The 21,606-nt window shown below is 36.6% G+C and overlaps 1 protein-coding gene across 1 annotated transcript in view; it reads right to left on the bottom strand.

Moving 5' to 3' along the window:
* The window catches only part of LOC124368007 (eIF-2-alpha kinase activator GCN1-like), a 37,495-nt gene that overhangs the window by 4,643 nt on the left and 11,246 nt on the right, over positions 1-21,606 (bottom strand). The window contains exons 4-13 of the mRNA XM_046825278.1: positions 17,982-18,143; positions 15,498-15,669; positions 12,623-12,875; positions 10,167-10,345; positions 8,568-8,667; positions 8,307-8,404; positions 6,133-6,288; positions 5,663-5,825; positions 3,857-4,098; positions 3,046-3,223 (exon numbers count right to left, since the gene is read on the bottom strand). Coding sequence (XP_046681234.1) covers positions 3,046-3,223; positions 3,857-4,098; positions 5,663-5,825; positions 6,133-6,288; positions 8,307-8,404; positions 8,568-8,667; positions 10,167-10,345; positions 12,623-12,875; positions 15,498-15,669; positions 17,982-18,143 — 1,703 coding nt within the window. The remainder of the gene's footprint in view (positions 1-3,045; positions 3,224-3,856; positions 4,099-5,662; positions 5,826-6,132; positions 6,289-8,306; positions 8,405-8,567; positions 8,668-10,166; positions 10,346-12,622; positions 12,876-15,497; positions 15,670-17,981; positions 18,144-21,606) is intronic.

Genomic DNA, 21,606 nt, shown 5'->3' with positions numbered 1-21,606 from the left:
TTTTATTAGGTTACTTTTAGAAGTACTTGGTGTAATTTTGTCATTCAAAGTCAAGTAAAGAAGTTATTTAGTACGGGAAAATTGGCTTGGTCCTAGAATTTGTATGACAATGAAAACTACAAAACTTGGTAATTGTTCAATTAATCATGTAGAGGCCAATATTTTATATTCAAATTTTGACAGTGAGAAACATTTATATAACAGAAGTTTTAATTCAAACTTACAAAGAATACAATTCAATTCCTTTACCTCCCACTATAACTAAGTAACATGTATTTATTATCCAGCTGTACCTATACACAGAACACACAGTTTTAAACGTCTTTTTCTTACAATAGTCAGCATTTTTCAAAAGAACTACTTTTAGCGTAAAGGGTGATTCCTACATTAAAAAAACTGTTCAGGAATGCTTCAAACTGAAATTTATACTTTTAATGATTTTTGCTCAAATTCACAAAAAATAAATAACATGAGAAATATTTTTTATATCTAGTATTTTTATATCTTCACGAGCCTATAACAGTGTAATGTTCTATTGTGCCGATAAATCATTTAATTTCTTTCAACTGCAAACAATAGGTATATACTGATTACTAAATTTAGTATTAAATATGATGATATACTCATACAGGGTATAAATTAAGTCCTGATACACCACGATATATTCCAAACGGATTGAGATATCGATGTACAATCTTTACCGTACTTATTAAAATACCTTTTTTGACTTTTTTAATAATAAAATATTTCAACCCCTTTTTACAGAATCAGAATCAGAATACTTTATTCATGAACATAGAGTACAGAATAGGCGTCAAAACATTACAGAGATTTAAATAAAAGCATATATAGTTGTTGAGCTTTAAGGCGCTGTCGGTGGTGATGGTTACGACTACGAGGGTTGTGTAGCTCTCACTGGAATACCGGTGATGTTCTCCAGTTCATGAACTCCTCAATTGTGTAAAATGGTCTCTCCACAAGCCAAGCCGTTAAGCGTTGTCTGGTGCTGCTGATGCTGGGGCCTTTTATTGTCTCTGGTAGCAGGTTCAGGAACTTCGCTCCCATGTTCAAAGGGGGTAACTTTAAATGTTCAAATTGCAACACCTATCTTAACTATACACACCACAAAACTTGGGTACTATGTAAAGAAATAAGCTGGGCACCTCAAAGTCATACTGAGAGATATCACGCATGCATTGTGTTAATATGCGCAACACATTAGCATTGTCCCTACCTATTATTTTTTGCGTTATTTGCCCAAAACTTCTGCTACAACCGTCATAGAGATGTTTTCTTACTGTTGTTGTGTTTCTTTTTAATGGAACTTAAAAAGGACCTGTCACAAGATGGGGGCTGCAATTTGAAAATTTATAGTTACCCCATCTACCCCCTTTAAAAAGGAGGGGGGAAATTTTTGATCCTCCAAAAATGTATTTTAATAACTATGGTGAAGATTTTATATCGATATTTCAATCCGTTTGGAATATATCCAGGCGTATCAGGACTTAATTTATACCCTGTATGTGTTTTAACAATTTGTACTCATTTCCTTCATTTTACAGGGCCACTATGGGTGGCCATGACTGTTCTCTGTATCAGATCGTAGATTTATGGCCATGTTCAGGTCCTCTGTTCTTTGGCCACTCTTATTAGCTTATGCTACTTTTCCATTCAGCTCCTCAGGCCATCACGCGTGATCCACTATGTCATGCTGCTATAAAATTCAAACCTTGTCCAGAAATGGCTTGATAGTGTTGCAAGTTTTCGGCCAAATAAGGATCTAAATTAATATTTTGTTATTTGCAGCACATATAGTTTAGAGTTGTTTTTTTATCCGAGTGTCAGTGCCACTGTGGGTGCTACAGCGTACCCTATCAATTTATTGAAATACTTATGCATTTGGTAGAGCCAAACAATGATATTCTGTTGACGTAAGAGACCTACTTGATACTTTTAAATTGGGTAAAATTATATCAACTTATATGATAAAATTGCTACCAGTTAAGATAAGGACACCTGAAGTTAATTCAAAGACCAAGTCCTTCAATGTCCTTTCCTCCAAATTTTAAATACAAGTAATATTTTACAATAGTATTTGAGTAAAATTAATAATTCTATTAGGTATGGGTATGAGGCATATCCAGAAAGTAATTGTACTGAGGCTCTCACAGCCTGAAGGACTATCGTGTAGCCTGATTTTTGCCCTCCGCAATGAGATTGATCTAAGGTCAGTATGTTGAAAACTGTCAATGCGACAATATGTTTTGTGAAAAATGTTTATCCAATCTCTTTCCAAGTGCGAAATACGCCCCTTTATCCATTATCTTGTCTGGAAAGGAAAAATCTCCAGTTGAGGTTTATAATGAGTTCAAAATTGCAATATGGTTATAAAGCTATGAATCGTACGAGTGTTTTCTTCAAATGGTGTCATGACTTTGCTCCATAACGATCGCGGATCAACTGGGGATGAACTTTCTGTGACATTTCCGCACATATTTCTGCTTCATGAAACCATCACAAGAACCCTTAGATATCAGAAAATGTCCTTGACGTATGTCCCAAAACAGCTGACAGATCAAAAAGTTGAATTGAGTGGAGGCAGGACAAGAGTTTTTGAGACGCTACAAACTCCACCGAGATAAATTTCTCCACTCCATCACTTAGAATTATACAGATTTTACATCATTATAAACCTCAACTGGAGTTTTTCCGTTCCAAACAAGATAACGGATGACACCACGTATTTAGCACTTGGAGGGAGATTTTATTGATATTTTTCACAAAACGTACCGTCACATTGAGGTTAAGTGGTAGAGAGGACCTTATAGTCCTAACTTCGCCTCTAAATAAAGACATTTTTCATTTAATTCCATTTAATTGACAGTTCTAAACGTACTGACCTCGAACCTGTCTCATTGCGGAGGCTACACAGCAGTGTAGTCGACATGTCAAAAATAATTATTCGGCCAGTTACAGCCTCACTACACTTCCTTTTTGTATATGCCTCGTACAAAAGTTAATTCAACACTTCTAGAATCCACTCACAGACAGCAGGGTGGTGGCTGGGCAGCAGAGCGTCCAGGGCCAGCAGCTGTCTGTCTTCCACTGTCAGGTTAGAGCCGGAACAGAGGGTGACCACTATGTCTGACAGGATCTTGGACGACACCTCCCCTGAGGGGGGTGGTTCTCCTCCTTCTTTGGCTTCTTTGTCGTTTTCTCCAGTCTGAAGAAGAAACAAATTGAAATTAGTGAAAGCAAAATATCTTATCCATATTGGACATAATAAATAATTTTTTAGGATAGTTAGTGGACAATTCGAACATTTACTCTAAAACATTTGGTAAACAAACATAACTTTTTCAGTAAAACTTTTGAAAGTCTGCTATTTTGTACTGGATTAACCTTTTTAAGTGCCATTTGCGGTATTCAACTCTGCTGACAAACCCTTTCATATTATGTTTATGTTAATCTATGCTTATGTTTAATATTTCTGTCAAACTCCTAGTGGACCATCTTCTATTGGATGTGAAGAGTTACAAACTATCCTAAAAGTAATTTCTTAGGTCCAATATACATTTACAAAATTTAAATTTCTCAACTTCAGACAAGAAATTATTTTGCCATATACAACCCAGAGTCTACATTGTAACTTTCTGAAGTTGTTAACATTTTTTAAAAGGTGAACTTTATGAGGACAGATTTTGTTATCATATTCCCTTTAGTTTGATGTACTACTCAACCTATGCTCTCTCAAGATTTTCTTCTGACTGCTTGAGGGCTGTCCCTGTGAGAGAAAAAAAAGACGTTCAAAACATATAAGCCAGTGTGGAACTTTATGAACAGTTTACCACCTCACCAGTATCTTGACGGTGTCCAGGTACTTGTTGAGTTCCTGGAGCAAGTGACGTGCCGTGTGAGTACCGCCCAGCGAGGACACCAGTCGGCGCAGCACGGGTCGACACCGCTGGCGCAGTCCGGCGCTGGGCGAAGCACAGCAGTGCAGCACGGCACGGTGCAGCGGACCGGCACCTGAGACCGCCAGCTTGTCGCAGTGGTCCACCAGTAGCCTCTCACACAACTGCATAACGTGCCACAAGCCTGCCAACATATACAAGGCCCAATATATTAGTCGATCCTAGCTAAAATCTATTTTACTCATTGTAGAAATATGCCTTCTGCTCACATCAACTGGCAAAAAAACACAATTTACTTACTAATCTGCTTAACAGATCTGTTAATGTTTATTATATACGTCATGATCACAACGTTGAGACAATATTTGGGATCGAAAAGTGATAATGTTGGTGGAGTTCATGGAACACAACACATCGACTTGGAAGTGTGTTAAAAAAACTACAGAAAGAAGGAATGCTGGATTCTGAGGTTGTGTTTATGTATTGGACAATGCTCAACACTGTCTAGCAAATAGATACCTCCTGACTCTATACCATGAAAGAACCTTAAACGAGGGATTTTCATGACTTCCTGCACAAGGAAAATTTGCCTAGCTCTCAGTCCTTCAATAATAACAATGAAGTTCAGATTATGTAAAAACATTGGTTTCGTATGTGTATAAAACAATAACACAATTTTTAGACAAACTAACCATAGGTACAGGGAACTCAGATTTCCGTTTCAGTAAATATTTTAACAGACAGATTAACAAAAAGCTTTACATTAACTAATTCTCATTATATAATGCAAATTTTGATTAGAAAATTGCAGAGACCATTGGAAAGAAGCTACTGGTTAATTGGTTTCCGGATTTGGGAGGGGAGGCAACAGGGAACGCTATTGCGTCCAATTACAGATAGTTTTTTTTTACCAAAAGGCCTTATCTGTTGTACCAACCTAGGGCTGTTACTTTACTTTATTTTCACTCTACCATACAAGGAGCAAGGTTTATGTATTTAAGTATGTGCGTATGTGTGTGCTTTTTGTATGCTATATATCTGAGTCATATATATGATTAAAACTTATCAGCAATGTAGGTCAACCTATCTTTGTTCAACGACTTGTACCCACGCACAGGCTTGCCTATGTGGGTACTTTTTACCTATATTTTAAGAAATGTTTATGTTTTTAATTATATTTTAAAAATTATTGTAATATTATGGAATTGTAATTTCTTTATTTGAAGATAAATACATTTTTGAATTGAAAAAAATGTCACTGGCTACTTCAAAACGCAGGGAGACAAATTTTAAGAAAAATGAATTCCAAATTTTTGTATACCATACATGTCTAAAGCTTAGCAGAAATTATGCAAATACTACAGAAAGTAGTTTCAACATATACAATTATTTGTGTTTATACGAAAGTATGTTTTATTAATCCCATTGTTTACTTTCCAAAGAAAATTACCCTCCTAGATGTTATTTTCCGAGGAAAGTTGCATTATGAAGGATTAACTTTGAAATGTAGGTTACTTTATAAGGGAGGGCTTCAGAAAAAACATTGGACTCAAAATTAATGAAAAGATGAGAACGTAAAAATGTTTGTTACTGACAATGGATTATTTGAAATAATAACATAAACACAGATTTACCATTTTTATGTGTTACCCAACCTTTCAATAATTTGCATCATCCCCTCCTTCTATGCAAACAAAAAAAATTTACGACTAGCAATAAACAATCTACTGAAAGCACATGTGACACACCTTCGTCCGACGCTTGTGTGAGGAACTTTTCCGAGACAAAAGTCTGCTTGTCCATGTCGAGCACAGCTGACCAGAGCGGGGACAGTTTAGTGTCTCCAGTCTCCACGGTAGCCAGCTTCAGCAGTAGGCATACCGCACTCAGTCCCTCCGTGACAACTGGCACCTGCAACCACATAAGCTACTCTATAATACCTTACACGTAAATACCAACAGTTAATCTCATAGTTCTCAATGCCATTAGTTTTAGTTCATTTAGAAAATAAAGCTGAACGAAATATTCTTCCCCAAAACACCTTATCCTGGGGTGTATTTTGTACTTCTTGAAATTCCTTATTTAATTTTTCAAGAAGGGAACAGACAACTCCAAAACAACTCAATCCACTCTTGGCATTCAAGGTAACAAACCACCTTTTAAAACATGTTATCTGAGAAACCAATAACTAAAGGAACTATAGAAAAAATAGCCATACTTGAGTGGGTTGTTGTACAGCCTTTTCCACGCTTTTCAAGAGCAGGGGTACCAGTTCCAAACCTTGCGGAAGTGTTGTACCGTGGAAGCAAGCCGCCATACATTCTATATAGGCTGTCCTCACCCCTGAAGTTGATGTCTTCAGTCCAATGCCTTTCTGCAAATAAACTAGTGTCAGGAGTTTCACAATATTCATTGTGAATTCAATATTCTAAGGATTTGTATACCTTAAATCCAAATTAAAAGAAAACCGTGTATAAGCTCTAGGTTTTATTTTAAAACTACGGCTAAAACAAAAATGAAATATTTCCCAAGAAAGTGGATAATATATGTTGATGATGTCTTTCCAATATTTAATAAAAATGAAAACCTACAAAACTTTATCTGGACCCTAAATTCATTTTACCCTACCATTAAATTTACATATAAGTTGAGCAAATCAATAGTATACCATTTTTAGACGTTTTAGTAATTAGAAACCAATCAAAATTTTAATTTTACATTTACAGGAAACTGACGCATATAAATAGAATTATTGTCAATGAATCTAGCCATCCACCTCAACAAAAAGGAGCTAGTTTCAATTCGATGATTTACAGACTTTTGAATACACCACTCTCTATCGATAACTACAACAAAAAGTTAAACTACATAAAAGATATTGCTATTTTTAACGGTTACACCACACAACTTATTGACAACAAACTTCACAAATCAATCAAAAGAAAAGTAAGAAAATCTAGAACAACATTACTACCCCTTTAAGATAATGAACAAGAATTTCTCTGTATAACATACAGTTTTCAAATTCAAATCAATTACAGAAAATGTAAAAAAAGCAAACAAACAAATCTGTCATTTATAAAACAAACAACAAATTATCACAAATATTAGGAAATCCCAAGGATAAAACCACATTCAAAAACAAATCAGGAATTTATGAAATTAAATGCAACGAATGTGATAAATTGTACATTGGCCAAACGAAAAGGAACATTAAGACACGATTCAAAGAACACTTTGCACACATAAAATATGGAAGAAATGAAAAATCTGCTATTGTGAATCACTGTATTGAATCTGGACACACCATCTCTAATAAAAATTTATGATTACTGAAAGAAGTTACTAACACAATACACTTAAATGCTTGGGAAACATTTTACTTTGACACAATTCAAGAAAAACTTATCAATAATGAAGGCGGACCAATTCAATTCTACTCTCATCTCAATTTATAAGAAAATTAAAATGTAATTCTGTTTAAATATTTTATACTGACTAATCATATATTCAAATCTTTTACCATACGTTATTATAATATCTATTTCTTAGAAAAATGTAAACATTTGTTAATTTGTGACGTGCCTGATGATGGAATCATTGATTCCGAAAGGCCTTGCGCAAAAATTAAAGTTATATTGGAAAATGCTTTATTCATTTATAATAGTGATAGTGAAATAATGTATTTTGTATAAGAAATATTTATACAACTACAAAAATTGTGAAGTGAACATAAATTAGTTGCTGATGCATATACACACAACAGACGTGTAGCATTGCATAAACATTGAAGATATAAATGGCAACCAAAGTATTATTTACAAACCGATGATAATTTGGTAGTTAGGCTAACTACAAAATACAACAAAAACATGTTATAATGATCAGCAATTTGTAAAAAGGCAATAATTAATAATGCTGTAGATGCCCGCAGGTTTGAATGTCAAATCCTGTCAATTGATTTTTGAATCCAAATCTTTGTTCAAACTTCTCAGGATTCGAGATTTGACTTCAACCCATCACTAACACAAAGTTTTATTTAAATAAATCGAAGGGAAAATCACATTCTATTCAACACAATATGTACTTCTGACTAAGTCCAAAGCTCTATGTTTTAATTTAAGCATTTCCATTGACTTGATCTTTCTAGTTTAAAGACCACCACTCCCCCAGAACTGTTTCCTTATTCATAGAATGCTCCATCTTTGATCAAGTTCTTCAAGATAATTGCATTTGGATGTAAAAGCTACTTACCTCTTAAATGTCATGGAGAATAATTTAATTTAGATTTATTATATTTGATTCAGTAAAACATATAGCACAGTAAAACAATAAAACATGTCAGATTTGTATAATCCAAATTCTGGCAAGCAAATCCAAAATCCAACATACCGATAACCAGCTGATAACTTTTGGTGGGGTTTGATTTGTGAATTTGGCACACCACAGTGACCACATCTCGAGTGCTTGGATTAATGTCTTCTCATGAGCTGGAACACAACAATATCACTGTTAAGCCTTTCACCACCATTGTTGATAGGTAATTTTAAAGTTGATTCCGTTCAATTCAGAATCTGATTGATATGTACAAAGCCTGGTGTATTCTACTGTATTTCAAGCCCTATTTCCTCCACATCTGGAGATCTGACGTACCTTCAATTTCCAGAACTTTGATGAAATGTTCGGCAGCGGAGATGGCCAATATCTGCACACTGCTGCCTGTGACTGCATTGTAACTCAGGTTGCCCGCTCCCTGTCGACAAAACAGTCCAACTTCAGCTTCCCGTGCAGGTTTAAAAAATTATTTATGAAAAAATCAATATGGTTGGAAACATTTCATCCCTTTCATAAAAATGTAGAATACAGAATCATTATTGCTACATAATGATTACAAATTAGTAAAATATATACTTGCAAAAGACTGCTACCTCATCAAAGTTTTGTATAAAATATATTTATAATATTTACAGTATAATTTATATTATTTGTAGTATAATATTTACAAACTTCATAGACATAGTTTTGATATCCAAACAAAAATATATATAATGCACGAATAATTTTATCTATTAAAATATTCTCAAGGCAAAATTAAATTTAATGCCTTTAATTATTCTATATAACCTTCATCATCTGAATAATTAGGCCGTCTAACATTTTAATGTTGATTCTTAAGTCTCTACTATTTAATTTTCTCAATTGACACGAACTTTAGAAAAAATTGTACTCTACTCCAAAATTTAGGTACAGAAGAAATATGTGAAATTTTCTTCCTCAGACTATTAATTTCTTGGGTGCTTATTTTCTTGGCTGAGTGTGAAGTACACATTGCAAAATATTTAAAAATTAATAAATAAAAAAATTAAAAAACCAAATTGGTATAGAGTAACTTAACAAAATACAAGAAGAAACGTTATATTGACAAGTAAAAAATATCCATGAAAATGTTGATTTGTTCATTAATTGTAAAAGCATGGAATGCTTTCACTCTTTCAACTTTTAAACATTATGTATTACACATTTGATTTCAAAGATGGAATTGGAGTTAGACAACTTTATAATTACTCATCATCATCATCATCGTCAGACGTTTCCGTTCTCACGGGTCGTCGTCGTACACAGCCTCCTCCACTTTAGTCTATCCTTCCAGGTCTCCTCTTCATCCACCTGTATTTTCTGTAGTCCCCTTCTCTCTATGTCTTTCCACACTTGGTCCTCCCATCTTCCTCTCTGTCTTCCTCTTGGTCTTCTTCCTCCTTCCTCCTTCTCCAGTGCTATTCTAGGCATTCTATTATCTCCCATCCTCTTCACATGCCCCATCCACTGTATTCTTCTTCCTTCCATTGTCTCTTGCAGTGAAACTACCTTCAATCTTTCTCTGGTTATTTCGTTCCTTATTCTATCTCTTCTTGTAGTCTTCTCTTAATTTCAAAAATAAGAACAGCCTCGGAAAGGATGGAAAATTTACGGCAACAACCCGGCAATTTATAATTACTATTAACCTTAATTTAATTTAATAATTCAAATATTTTTACAAAATAAATCCACCATTTCAATTCCAGTTCTTATATAAGTATTTTTTTAAACAACGCTAATTAAGGGATTAAGTATAATTGATCAGTTTGAAGATATCAGTGTCAAAGTGTAAGTTAATTACCCTACCAATATGTACTGTACTAAATAGGTTTCACTAAGCTGGACCAGTCAATTACTTGTAAACTAACTTGTGCCCACAACACAATAGATCCTGACCTGCAACACACTCATCTTGTGGGTGGCCACGGTCAGTTTGCCAGCTGAGCCGTGGAAGACCTCAAACAGATGGTTGAGAGAGGCCTCCAGCGCTGACGCATCGCTGCACTGCGCCGCCAGACTGCGGCAGGCCTGGCACGCTTGTTCCCTCGCCGCGTCATCCTTGGCGTACAGGTTCACTGGACAATCAAACAACATTGTCGTACACTATCGCACTTGGCAAGAAAACATGTCATAAGTTTAAGACCATGGACAAATCGGGTGATATTGTACGTAGGAGTAATATGTGAAAAGCAATGATGAGCTACATACAATTGGTAAGAGAGCAGAAGATAACGATAACGAAAGTGAACAAATCATTTGATTATTTAGCAAGCTTAGTACGTGAACATTGTACACATTACATATGCTCAAATATAAGAAAAAATTAGAGTAATGAATTGTTTAACCCATTGCAGATCGTATTGTTTTGGCGCGCGGGCACCAGCGGGCACGAATTAATTTACGGTCAGTAGCCGAACGACAGCAATGGTGCGCCACATCGTATCGCTCGCTATTGCATACTAGAAAATTCAGCTGTGAAGGTATTCGTTCAGATGGAACATGGGCCTGCTGGGGTATCCGTGATGTAGGAACGATAACACGTGAGCAAGGTTCCGGGGTGGCAGGGATGATGTCTGAATCATAGTCTAAATAAAGCGACTCGGGCGAAGCGATTACAACATCCAAGCCATTGTCTAGACAAAACCCGCCAACATGTATGTCTGCGTCTTTTAGTTCTTTGTCAATAACCTCAAAAATATTATAATAACAACTGTGGAAAACACCCAATCAGAAGCGCTACAAAGCAGATAGTAAACTCATATGAATGATTTTTCAACTTCGACATACAACTGCGATCTGTAGGATATTTATAAAACTTTTGAAAACTTTAAACGTAGACCGTTGTTAAACACTCTTAGTTGACAAGTGAAGACGATCGCCCGATCTATCAGACATTAATAGAACTATTTGGAGGGAAACTTAAAAGCAGACCGCTTTTGCGAGCTGAGCTCGTCATCGTGCCGTTAGGCCCGGCCGCTCCGTGACGAGCCCAGCTCATCAGTGATCCGCAATGGGTTAAGTAAATATTACTGGAGAGAAGAATTCACTGCAAAAGCCAGAGTTGAGTAAAAGTTCAACAAGCTTCTGTAACTGTGATGAAATTGTTAGAAAAAAAATATATAAATAAAAACATAAATTATTTAAAAACATGAAATCCATTATTTGGAATGTTATTATAATTTTGACTACAATTGATCAATTACTGTAAGATGTCTACTATGTTTTTGAAACATGATTACTTAAATAACTATTTCTTATTGGTACATTGACGTTTATACAAAATTACAAATAACAAGTAAATAATATAAAACCCAGCAATTATTGGTCTTTATTTTTATTGCCCTTCATTAATTTTACAATAAATATAATCACATCACGGAAATCAATTATTTTATTGAAAATTATTAGACAAGTAGTACATTTTATTGAGGGATAAAGGATAAAAAGTTTCCTTCATTTCAAAATGTTCTAAAACTTGACAGCGTTTTTATCTTTATTTGTTACTGTACCATTTATCTGCAGATTACATCTGTAACACTTAGCAAGCAATTAATTTAATACAGCTAAAGTACTCTCATATAATTATTATTTTATTTTATTTTTATTTATTTATTTATTACATGAACATTAAGAACAGTAATTTGTCAAGTTACAATAAGTAGAATTAAGGAGATGTGTTCATTAATTCCAGGAACTCTTCTATCTTGTACACAGGATTCTTCAACAACACACACAATTCACATCACATGAAAACAGGATGATCACATCAGTTGTCACTGAGTTAACGCAGTTGTTCACAACACAAGAAAATGTGAATCAGCTGATAATGTTTTATGCTTGCCTTGTTAAGGCGTTCAATTTTTTACAAAAATGTGTATATATGATGTTTCAATCATGTAAACTATACTTTCCGACAGCCATAAAATTTGTGGTCCAATGTATATTTTGTATTTTTCTTTTATAAACTCGAAGTTAGGTATTAAAAATAATTTGGGGGTACAACACAACTTGTTCACATAGTCTTTTGAAGCATTACCTAAATTACGTTGAAATTAAAAAACAAAAAAATCAATAAAAAACAAAAAAAATCAACAAAACATGTTTCTCTGTCATTTCGTGCAAAAAAATTTAGAAATTACACTTGGAGCATTGGTTGTAGTTAAATAAACTGTAGGAAAATAAATAAAAGGGTACCCTAAAATACTGTGCCACTAAAGAAAGTATACATGCCTTTTCTAGGATTAAAATATGTTTGAGCAAATTATTGGAATGAACTTCACTTAGGAAAAACAATCTAAACTGCACAAAAAATTTAAAAAAGTATTGCGTAACTCCCTTGTTCGACAACTGACCGGTAATGGTTTTGGCGATGTCCAGGGCGTACTGACTCAGGTCGAGAGATAGGCCCGCCAGGATGTGGCCGAGGCAGGGCAGGATGATCTCCGGGTTCCGCAGCATCGCCTTCTGGATTGCGGGCAACAGCTGGCTGCGGAACTCATCGTGTGTCACTCGAGTCAGCAGTGCCCTCGCCTCCTTGATCACATAGATGGGTGGCTGCACCTTGCAGCTCACTGCCACCTTGATGAATGTGTCCAGGAGACCTCCCTGTACCATTTATTACACTGTTTAATACCGTTAAAACTAGCGGTATCAAAATTAAATATATTTCCTAACAACTCCTCAAATAGATATCTTTCTGCAAAATCCTCATAATAGATATCTTTCTGCAAAATCCTCATAATAGATATCTTTCTGCAAAATCCTCATAATAGATATCTTTCTGCAAAATCCTCATATGAAAATACACTACGAACTAAACCGTAGACTTTCCCCTCCTGTTGTTTGGTTTATACCTTCTAGTTGAACTTACACTGGGTACAGCAAAACCAATGTGTCACTTAAATGTGGGAAACCTTTTGGATTCTCAATATCCTGTCACTCTGAAAACAACCCTAAAAGTCCTTTTAGGACTAAGTGCAATGAGAGGTGTCTCAGCTTCTTGTCCCTTGAAAACAAAAAATCTAAAAGCTTAACTATGTAAAAATTTCTCCTACATTTTTTTTCTCCCTGGAGGAAGAGGGGAAAAGTCCTTTCAGATGTATCAAATTTATAACTTGATAATTAATGATAATTTATATGTTTTGATGATAGCCTAATGTTCAAATCACAATATCCATTGACTGGATTAATTGTATGTTGGTAACTAAGTACATGCTAAGGAGTATTTTAATTCACTTTATATAAAAAACCAAAAGGTACAGCACATGAGAGGTCTTCCAACAGCTAATTTTTCTTCTTCTTTAATTTTGAGCCCCAACGAGCAAAGTCGTACTTTTCCTCTCACAGGCAAATAATAAATTTCACATTGTACGAATACTGAGAAAGTATACACTTGTAGTGGGAAATCTTACTCGTTGCAGTAAGCTATATACAGTACAATATCATGTTTGTTAATTATTTTTGGGATTATACGTTCTGGTTTAAAAACCTGGAAAAAAGATGACAAGGACAAGAACGACTAAAAATCTGAAAAGATAGGAAAACTGAGAAGGAGAATTATTATTACAACAAAGTTTTAATGTGTAAATTACAGAATGAGCTTAATAGGAGGAAACATTTATTCTAATATATATTATTAGAGCATATGGAGATTGTGGGTGAGTGGGGTAGAAAGAATCTATTGTTTACTAGAGACACCATTGTTCTAGTGACAAAGTGTTCATCCACTAGCTGTCATTTGTTGTTGCCGAGTGACTCAAATACCATAAGATCTGAGTAATAATAAATTAAACAATACAGCAGAGTGGCTAAAAAAGGCTTGGATAGTATTTACTTTTGCCTTGTTATCTAAAACAATTTCTTTTTTAATGTATTATATACTTTCATTTAAAAAAAAAAATTTTAGGTACTGACGAATCACTTATATGTGTTAAAAATAATCATGTTTGAAATTTTGGTTACATCCCAAATAATCTTTACTATTAATTTCTGAAACGAAATTCCTCTCTCTTCCACTTAACCTCCCAAAATATGAACTTTACAAAAGTTACAAAAAAATAACTAAATTTACTGTCATTTAAAAATAACTCGCAATAGTACTGTACCATAATATATGTACAAAATTGAAATTCATTACATTTTTAAATAGTCTCATACAAAATCAATATCAAGAACTTATACAAAAATTCAGGTAATAGCTGAAACTCATATACTCAAGTATAGGCCATAACGCCAGAGCCACTGCCGAGTACGGTCATCTCGACAACGCTAATGGTCTCGCAGAAACAGCTCCCTATCAGCCGTGCCTAACCGTACACTTTTGTCAATTAATTACTTTAATACTTTTGGATAGTCATTTCCATAATCGAGATGCAGTGACAGTAAAAGATGTAGTGTAGATAGTTGTACGATGTTGAAGAAAGAGAAGTGAAGTTCCATGTGATATTTCTACAAGTACGTAACCTCTGACACATATATGGGACATGTAACAGAAACGCTCAGACAAATAATTGGAGAACTTTTCCTCAAGATGGAATGTACATCACATGAATTACCGATCGCTAAAAGGACTATTTGTTGTATGTGATTTATGAAAACTATGTTTTTTGTAAATAATATATCGCCTGCACTTTTTATTTATTGTATTGCTTTGTATCCCTTAACAGTAGTGTTTTTCTTGGATTACATTTTGTATTATTGGAGTCTCAAAATTTTGTCCTGCAGTTCATTCAAAAATTGGAAGTCAGTTTTTCAAATACTATTTTAAAATTGATTTTTAACTGCAGTACATAAGAATGGTTGAAATTGAATTGGTGATGATTTTGTTTCAATCATACTATAATTAGGTTAAACAAAAGCTATTAGAGTACAAAATTTGAGAATCGGAAATTAATTTAAGATTCAGAACCAGACTTGAAAATTCTGAATCATTAAGCAAAATACGACGGGGAGAATTGTGATGACAATGACTAAATCACTGTAAATAAAAAGATCAATAAAATGTTTCATATATTCCTCCTAGATAGCTCTCCTAGGCATAACAACATTCAATGAACATTGACAACAATACTATCAATAGATATTTCCTTTAGCAGTTCCAAAAAGAGCCAAGTGGTGGCAGGACATTTGAATTTGGTGACAATCGGAGTGCCACTGTCCGAGAGAGGGTTAACAATTAATATGTAGATTTTATTCAAATTTTGTTAACAAATTTCAACAAGAACTTGCCTTGAGTTTGTCCACAACATCTTGATTCTTGGACTCGATCAGATGGCGAATGTAATATGCCCCGAACACCACCGTGTGGACAGTCTGGGGTAGCGAGGGCACGGCATTACTGTACAACTCCTGGTATCTCTTCCAGGGACCTCCCAGCAGCTGATAGGCCTTCTCTGTCTTCCTGCAACACAGCCTTCATTACAACAATTCATAATTCTTTTCTGCGATATACAATGTATCACTAAAATAAAAACCTCGGGAAGAAATCACATTTGGAACAAACATTGAGACTGAGATCTGAGCAGTCGGATCTTTTCTGATTCAGACACACTCAGATCTGGACATTACGTCTTTTGATAAACCTCTTATTAAACACATCAATTTTCACATTATCTATGTACTCATATACGGTAGGTGAAGCTCCTTATTATACTACCAGAAATATTCTAAGCTTAAAAACAAAATATTCACATTAATTCAAGAAATTTAAAAAATATAAACTTTTTTAAACAGTCATGTAGCCCAAATTAATTATTTTAGTGTACTTGTATTTAAGATAGCAAGAATTATGGCATAAATCATCAAATTTAAATAGGCCTAATAATACTTTTTTTTGTTGATAACGATCCCAAGTGATCTGACCTACGCAGTCACAGATTCTTCTAAACTTGATTTCATGGTTTCGTTTTTAAAACAATATCATCCACACCGATCCCTGCATATGCCTTTGTTGGACATTAGAAGCCCGTAGGACAGACCTCTATAGTCAGATCTACTTCAAATACACAAAAGGTACATCTAGATAGGTACATCAAGTTAGCTTACTTTGCCTTTTTCCACTCCCACATTGTTTATGGTACCAGGCTTTGAGGACACTCTGCCAGTGTAATTAGAGTTCTTCGGCTACAGAAAAAAGCCCTTAGGGTACTAAGTGGGGCACAGTTGCTTGAACACTGTAGACCACTGTTTACTCAACACCAAATTATGACAGTGTACAATGTATATATATACCAATGTCTTTTAGCAATTAAGCATAAAGAACATGACTGCATCATTAATGCAGGTGTACATAGGTATGAAACCAGGAAATGCCTTGATGTCCATGTAAATAGATCTAGGTTACACAAGATCTCAAATTGCTTCCCTATTATAGCCACTAAAATGTTCAACTCCATACCCCTTACAGTTAGACAGCTCCCGGTACAGAAGTTTGGGCCTGTCCTAAAATCCTGGTTGTCAGATATCCCTTTCTACAGCCTAACTGAATATTTTCAATCTAACCATTCCCTTCTGCTTGTCTATTTAAATTAATTTGTTTTTAATTTCTGCATGTGTTTAGTGTTATTATCTGTATATTGTATGACCCAATACTCTTTAGATTGATATGTGTACTTGAATTAATGAGCCCTGATTAAATAATGGTTCTTAGTCATATCATGACTGTTTTGTATTCTTAGATGTACAGTAGTCTTCCACAAAATGTATGACTAATTTTAGTTTTAATATTCACATTTATGTCTAGTTATATTTATATTTGTATTAGTGCAGGGCCTGCTATGTATTAATTAATTAATTGTTGCATGGACATGAACTAATGCACACTGTTTGTAACCATTAGTCAAATCTTTATTTTCTTACATATAGTAATTTTTTTTAATGTTGGTTAGTGTTTAATTTTAATACCTGCATGAATGCTTAGTTTTATTTATATTTTAAGTACATGACCTGATGGACATTTATTGGTGCATGGACTCTAATTATTGCACGCAGCTAAGTTTTGTAGTTGAATGTTGTTTTCACTAGACGTAGCCTATTACAATTTGTAGATCGGCTGAATAAATCATTCAAATCATTTAGAGAGTATTTGAGCTTTTGATTGATAACAAATGTGTACATAAGATAATAGGTCTAGGTACATAGAATCACTTTATAAAACTCAAATCTCTTATTAGTACATAGGGTATGTATATGTCAGGTTTTTCACATACAGAACAATCATATGAAATGGAGGTTGACATCCATGGCTATAAAACCAGAGATGGGACAACTACTGTATTCACCTACAAAGGACGGTACTATGCAAATTTGCCTTCTCAGGCAGGCGTCCAATTTATAAATTCCCTTCCAATATCTTTTACAAGTGTTAAAGTTCCCCTGACATTCAAGTCTTGTCTAAAACTGTTTTCAGCTTTTCAAGCATTTAACAGCGCTGGGAAATCCCCAAAAAATTGGATAATTTGAGTGGCCGTTCCAACCAATCAATTCAAATGAGAGGGAGGGAAGGAGGGAGGGAGGGAGGGAGGGAAGGAGGGAGGGTGGGAGGGAGGGAGGGAGAGAGAGAGATTGAATGTAAAACCTGTATGATTGAATGGTAGTATAAAAGCAAAATTTAATTATTATCACATTTGCAATACAATTCATGTACCTGTAGACTGCAATAAAACAAATTATTATTATTATTATTACAGCTAAAGGTAAAGGACAGATTCTTACTTGGCGATGTTGGCAGCAATGATGGCTGAGAACAGGACGGACTGAGCCTCCACCAACTGTTGGAAGTGCGCTTTGCCGCTGTCGGTGCACTTGGCCAGCCCATGTTCCACAAGTAATGTCGACCAGTACAGTGCTATCAGTCCTGTCTCTGCTGTGCTCTTCCTGTCAACAAACCCCTCCGTTACAATCCTACTGTGCTCTTCCAGTCAACAAACCCCTCTGTTACAACCCTACTGGGCTCTTCCTGTCAACAAACCCCTCTGTTACAATCCTACTGTGCTCTTCCTGTCCACACACCCCTCTGCTACAATCCTACTGTGCTCTTCCTGTCAAGAAACCCCTCTGTTACAATCCTACTGTGCTCTTCCTGTCCACACACCCCTCTGTTACAATCCTACTGTGCCCTTCCTGTCCACACACCCCTCTGTTACAATCCTTCTGTGCTCTTCCTGTCAACAAACCCCTCTGTTACAACCCTACTGGGCTCTTCCTGTCCACACACCCCTCTGTTACAATCCTACTGTGCTCTTCCTGTCCACACACCCCTCTGTTACAATCCTACTGTGCTCTTCCTGTCTACACACCCCTCTGCTACAATCCTACTGTGCTCTTCCTGTCAAGAAATCCCTCTGTTACAACCCTACTGGGCTCTTCCTGTCCACACACCCCTCTGTTACAATCCTACTGTGCTCTTCCTGTCCACACACCCCTCTGTTACAATCCTACTGTGCTCTTCCTGTCCACACACACCTCTGCTACAATCCTACTGTGCTCTTCCTGTCAAGAAATCCCTCTGTTACAACCCTACTGGGCTCTTCCTGTCCACACACCCCTCTGTTACAACCCTACTGGGCTCTTCCTGTACACACACCCCTCTGTTACAATCCTACTGTGCTCTTCCTGTCCACACACCCCTCTGTTACAATCCTACTGTGCTCTTCCTGTCCACACACCCCTCTGCTACAATCCTACTGTGCTCTTCCTGTCAAGAAATCCCTCTGTTACAACCCTACTGGGCTCTTCCTGTCCACACACCCCTCTGTTACAATCCTACTGTGCTCTTCCTGTCCACACACCCCTCTGCTACAATCCTACTGTGCTCTTCCTGTCAAGAAATCCCCTCTGTTACAACCCTACTGGGCTCTTCCTGTCCACACACCCCTCTGTTACAATCCTACTGTGCTCTTCCTGTCCACACACCCCTCTGTTACAATCCTACTATGCTCTTCCTGTCCACACACCTCTCTGCTACAATCCTACTGTGCTCTTCCTGTCCACACACCCCTCTGCTACAATCCTACTGTGCTCTTCCTGTCAACAAACCCCTCTGTTACAACCCTACTGGGCTCTTCCTGTCCACACACCCCTCTGTTACAATCCTACTGTGCTCTTCCTGTCCACACACCCCTCTGTTACAATCCTACTGTGCTCTTCCTGTCTACACACCCCTCTGCTACAATCCTACTGTGCTCTTCCTGTCAAGAAATCCCTCTGTTACAACCCTACTGGGCTCTTCCTGTCCACACACCCCTCTGTTACAATCCTACTGTGCTCTTCCTGTCCACACACCCCTCTGTTACAATCCTACTGTGCTCTTCCTGTCCACACACACCTCTGCTACAATCCTACTGTGCTCTTCCTGTCAAGAAATCCCTCTGTTACAACCCTACTGGGCTCTTCCTGTCCACACACCCCTCTGTTACAACCCTACTGGGCTCTTCCTGTCCACACACCCCTCTGTTACAATCCTACTGTGCTCTTCCTGTCCACACACCCCTCTGTTACAATCCTACTGTGCTCTTCCTGTCCACACACCCCTCTGCTACAATCCTACTGTGCTCTTCCTGTCAAGAAATCCCTCTGTTACAACCCTACTGGGCTCTTCCTGTCCACACACCCCTCTGTTACAATCCTACTGTGCTCTTCCTGTCCACACACCCCTCTGCTACAATCCTACTGTGCTCTTCCTGTCAAGAAATCCCTCTGTTACAACCCTACTGGGCTCTTCCTGTCCACACACCCCTCTGTTACAATCCTACTGTGCTCTTCCTGTCCACACACCCCTCTGTTACAATCCTACTATGCTCTTCCTGTCCACACACCTCTCTGCTACAATCCTACTGTGCTCTTCCTGTCCACACACCCCTCTGCTACAATCCTACTGTGCTCTTCCTGTCAACAAACCCCTCTGTTACAACCCTACTGTGCTTTTCTTGTCCACACACCCCTCTGTTACAATCCTACTGTGCTCTTCCTGTCCACACACCCCTCTGTTACAATCCTACTATGCTCTTCCTGTCCACACACCCCTCTGCTACAATCCTACTGTGCTCTTCCTGTCCACACACCCCTCTGTTACAATCCTACTATGCTCTTCCTGTCCACACACCCCTCTGCTACAATCCTACTGTGCTCTTCCTGTCCACACACCCCTCTGCTACAATCCTACTGTGCTCTTCCTGTCAACAAACCCCTCTGTTACAACCCTACTGTGCTCTTCCTGTCCACACACCCCTCTGTTACAATCCTACTGTGCTCTTCCTGTCCACACACCCCCTCTGCTACAATCCTACTGTGCTCTTCCTGTCAAGAAATCCCTCTGTTACAATCCTACTGTGCTCTTCCTGTCCACACACCCCTTTGTTACAATCCTACTGTGCTCTTCCTGTCCACACACCCCTCTGCTACAATCCTACTATGCTCTTCCTGTCCACACACCCCTCTGCTACAATCCTACTGTGCTCTTCCTGTCAACAAACCCCTCTGTTACAACCCTACTGTGCTTTTCTTGTCAACAAACCCTTCCGTTAAAACCCTACTGTGCTCTTCCTGCCAAACCCTTCCATTACAACCCTACTGTGCTCTTCCTGTCAACAAACCCTTCCGTTACAATCTTTCAGAGGCAGCCATCCTTTTCACACTTGCACCATATCAGTTCAGACACTCATAAATCAATAAAGCATTTCAGTCCTGGTCTTTATATAAATAAGCTTCCGTTAAATTAAAAACAAAAACAAAAAACAGGTTAACCATTCCATTTCCAAATATCAAAAATTTAATTCAAGAGGAAATGTAAATATAATCAGCAGTAAAAAACTCTTAAGATATCAGTAAAGATCAGAGAATTAATTTATAATCATATACAGCATAAAGGTAACGTAGACACTGTAAAAATATTTGCTCAACATGGTCTTCATTAAAAGTATGATCAAGCAACTAGATAGGTATGATCCTAAGTATGATCCAAATTATTTAAGTCTTTCCAACCACAGACAAGCAATCATTAACAAATCACTGCTAACTGCCCATACAAACTAGTTAAAACTGGAGTACCACAAGGGTTCAAATTAGGCCTCTCCTTTTTCTAACATATGTAAATGACTTGCATGCATACTGTTGTACTTACACTGTAAACCTATTATGTATTCATATATCACTGCAGTAGTAAGACGTAAAACAAATTGACTCTTAAGCAAGAGTTGTGTAACGATCTCTCATCAATGGTTAATTGGTTTTACAGCAAATGATTTACTGTAATAATATAAGTAATAATTTAATAGGTTTCCATTCAAATTACAGGAATTGTGTATAATATAATAGTAATTAATAAAATAACAAATTTTTT

This window comes from Homalodisca vitripennis, chromosome 8 (assembly GCF_021130785.1).
Source record: "Homalodisca vitripennis isolate AUS2020 chromosome 8, UT_GWSS_2.1, whole genome shotgun sequence".
Lineage (NCBI taxonomy): Eukaryota > Metazoa > Arthropoda > Insecta > Hemiptera > Cicadellidae > Homalodisca > Homalodisca vitripennis.
Note: the sequence above shows the minus strand (reverse complement) of the source record. Positions and strands in the feature narration are given on the sequence as shown.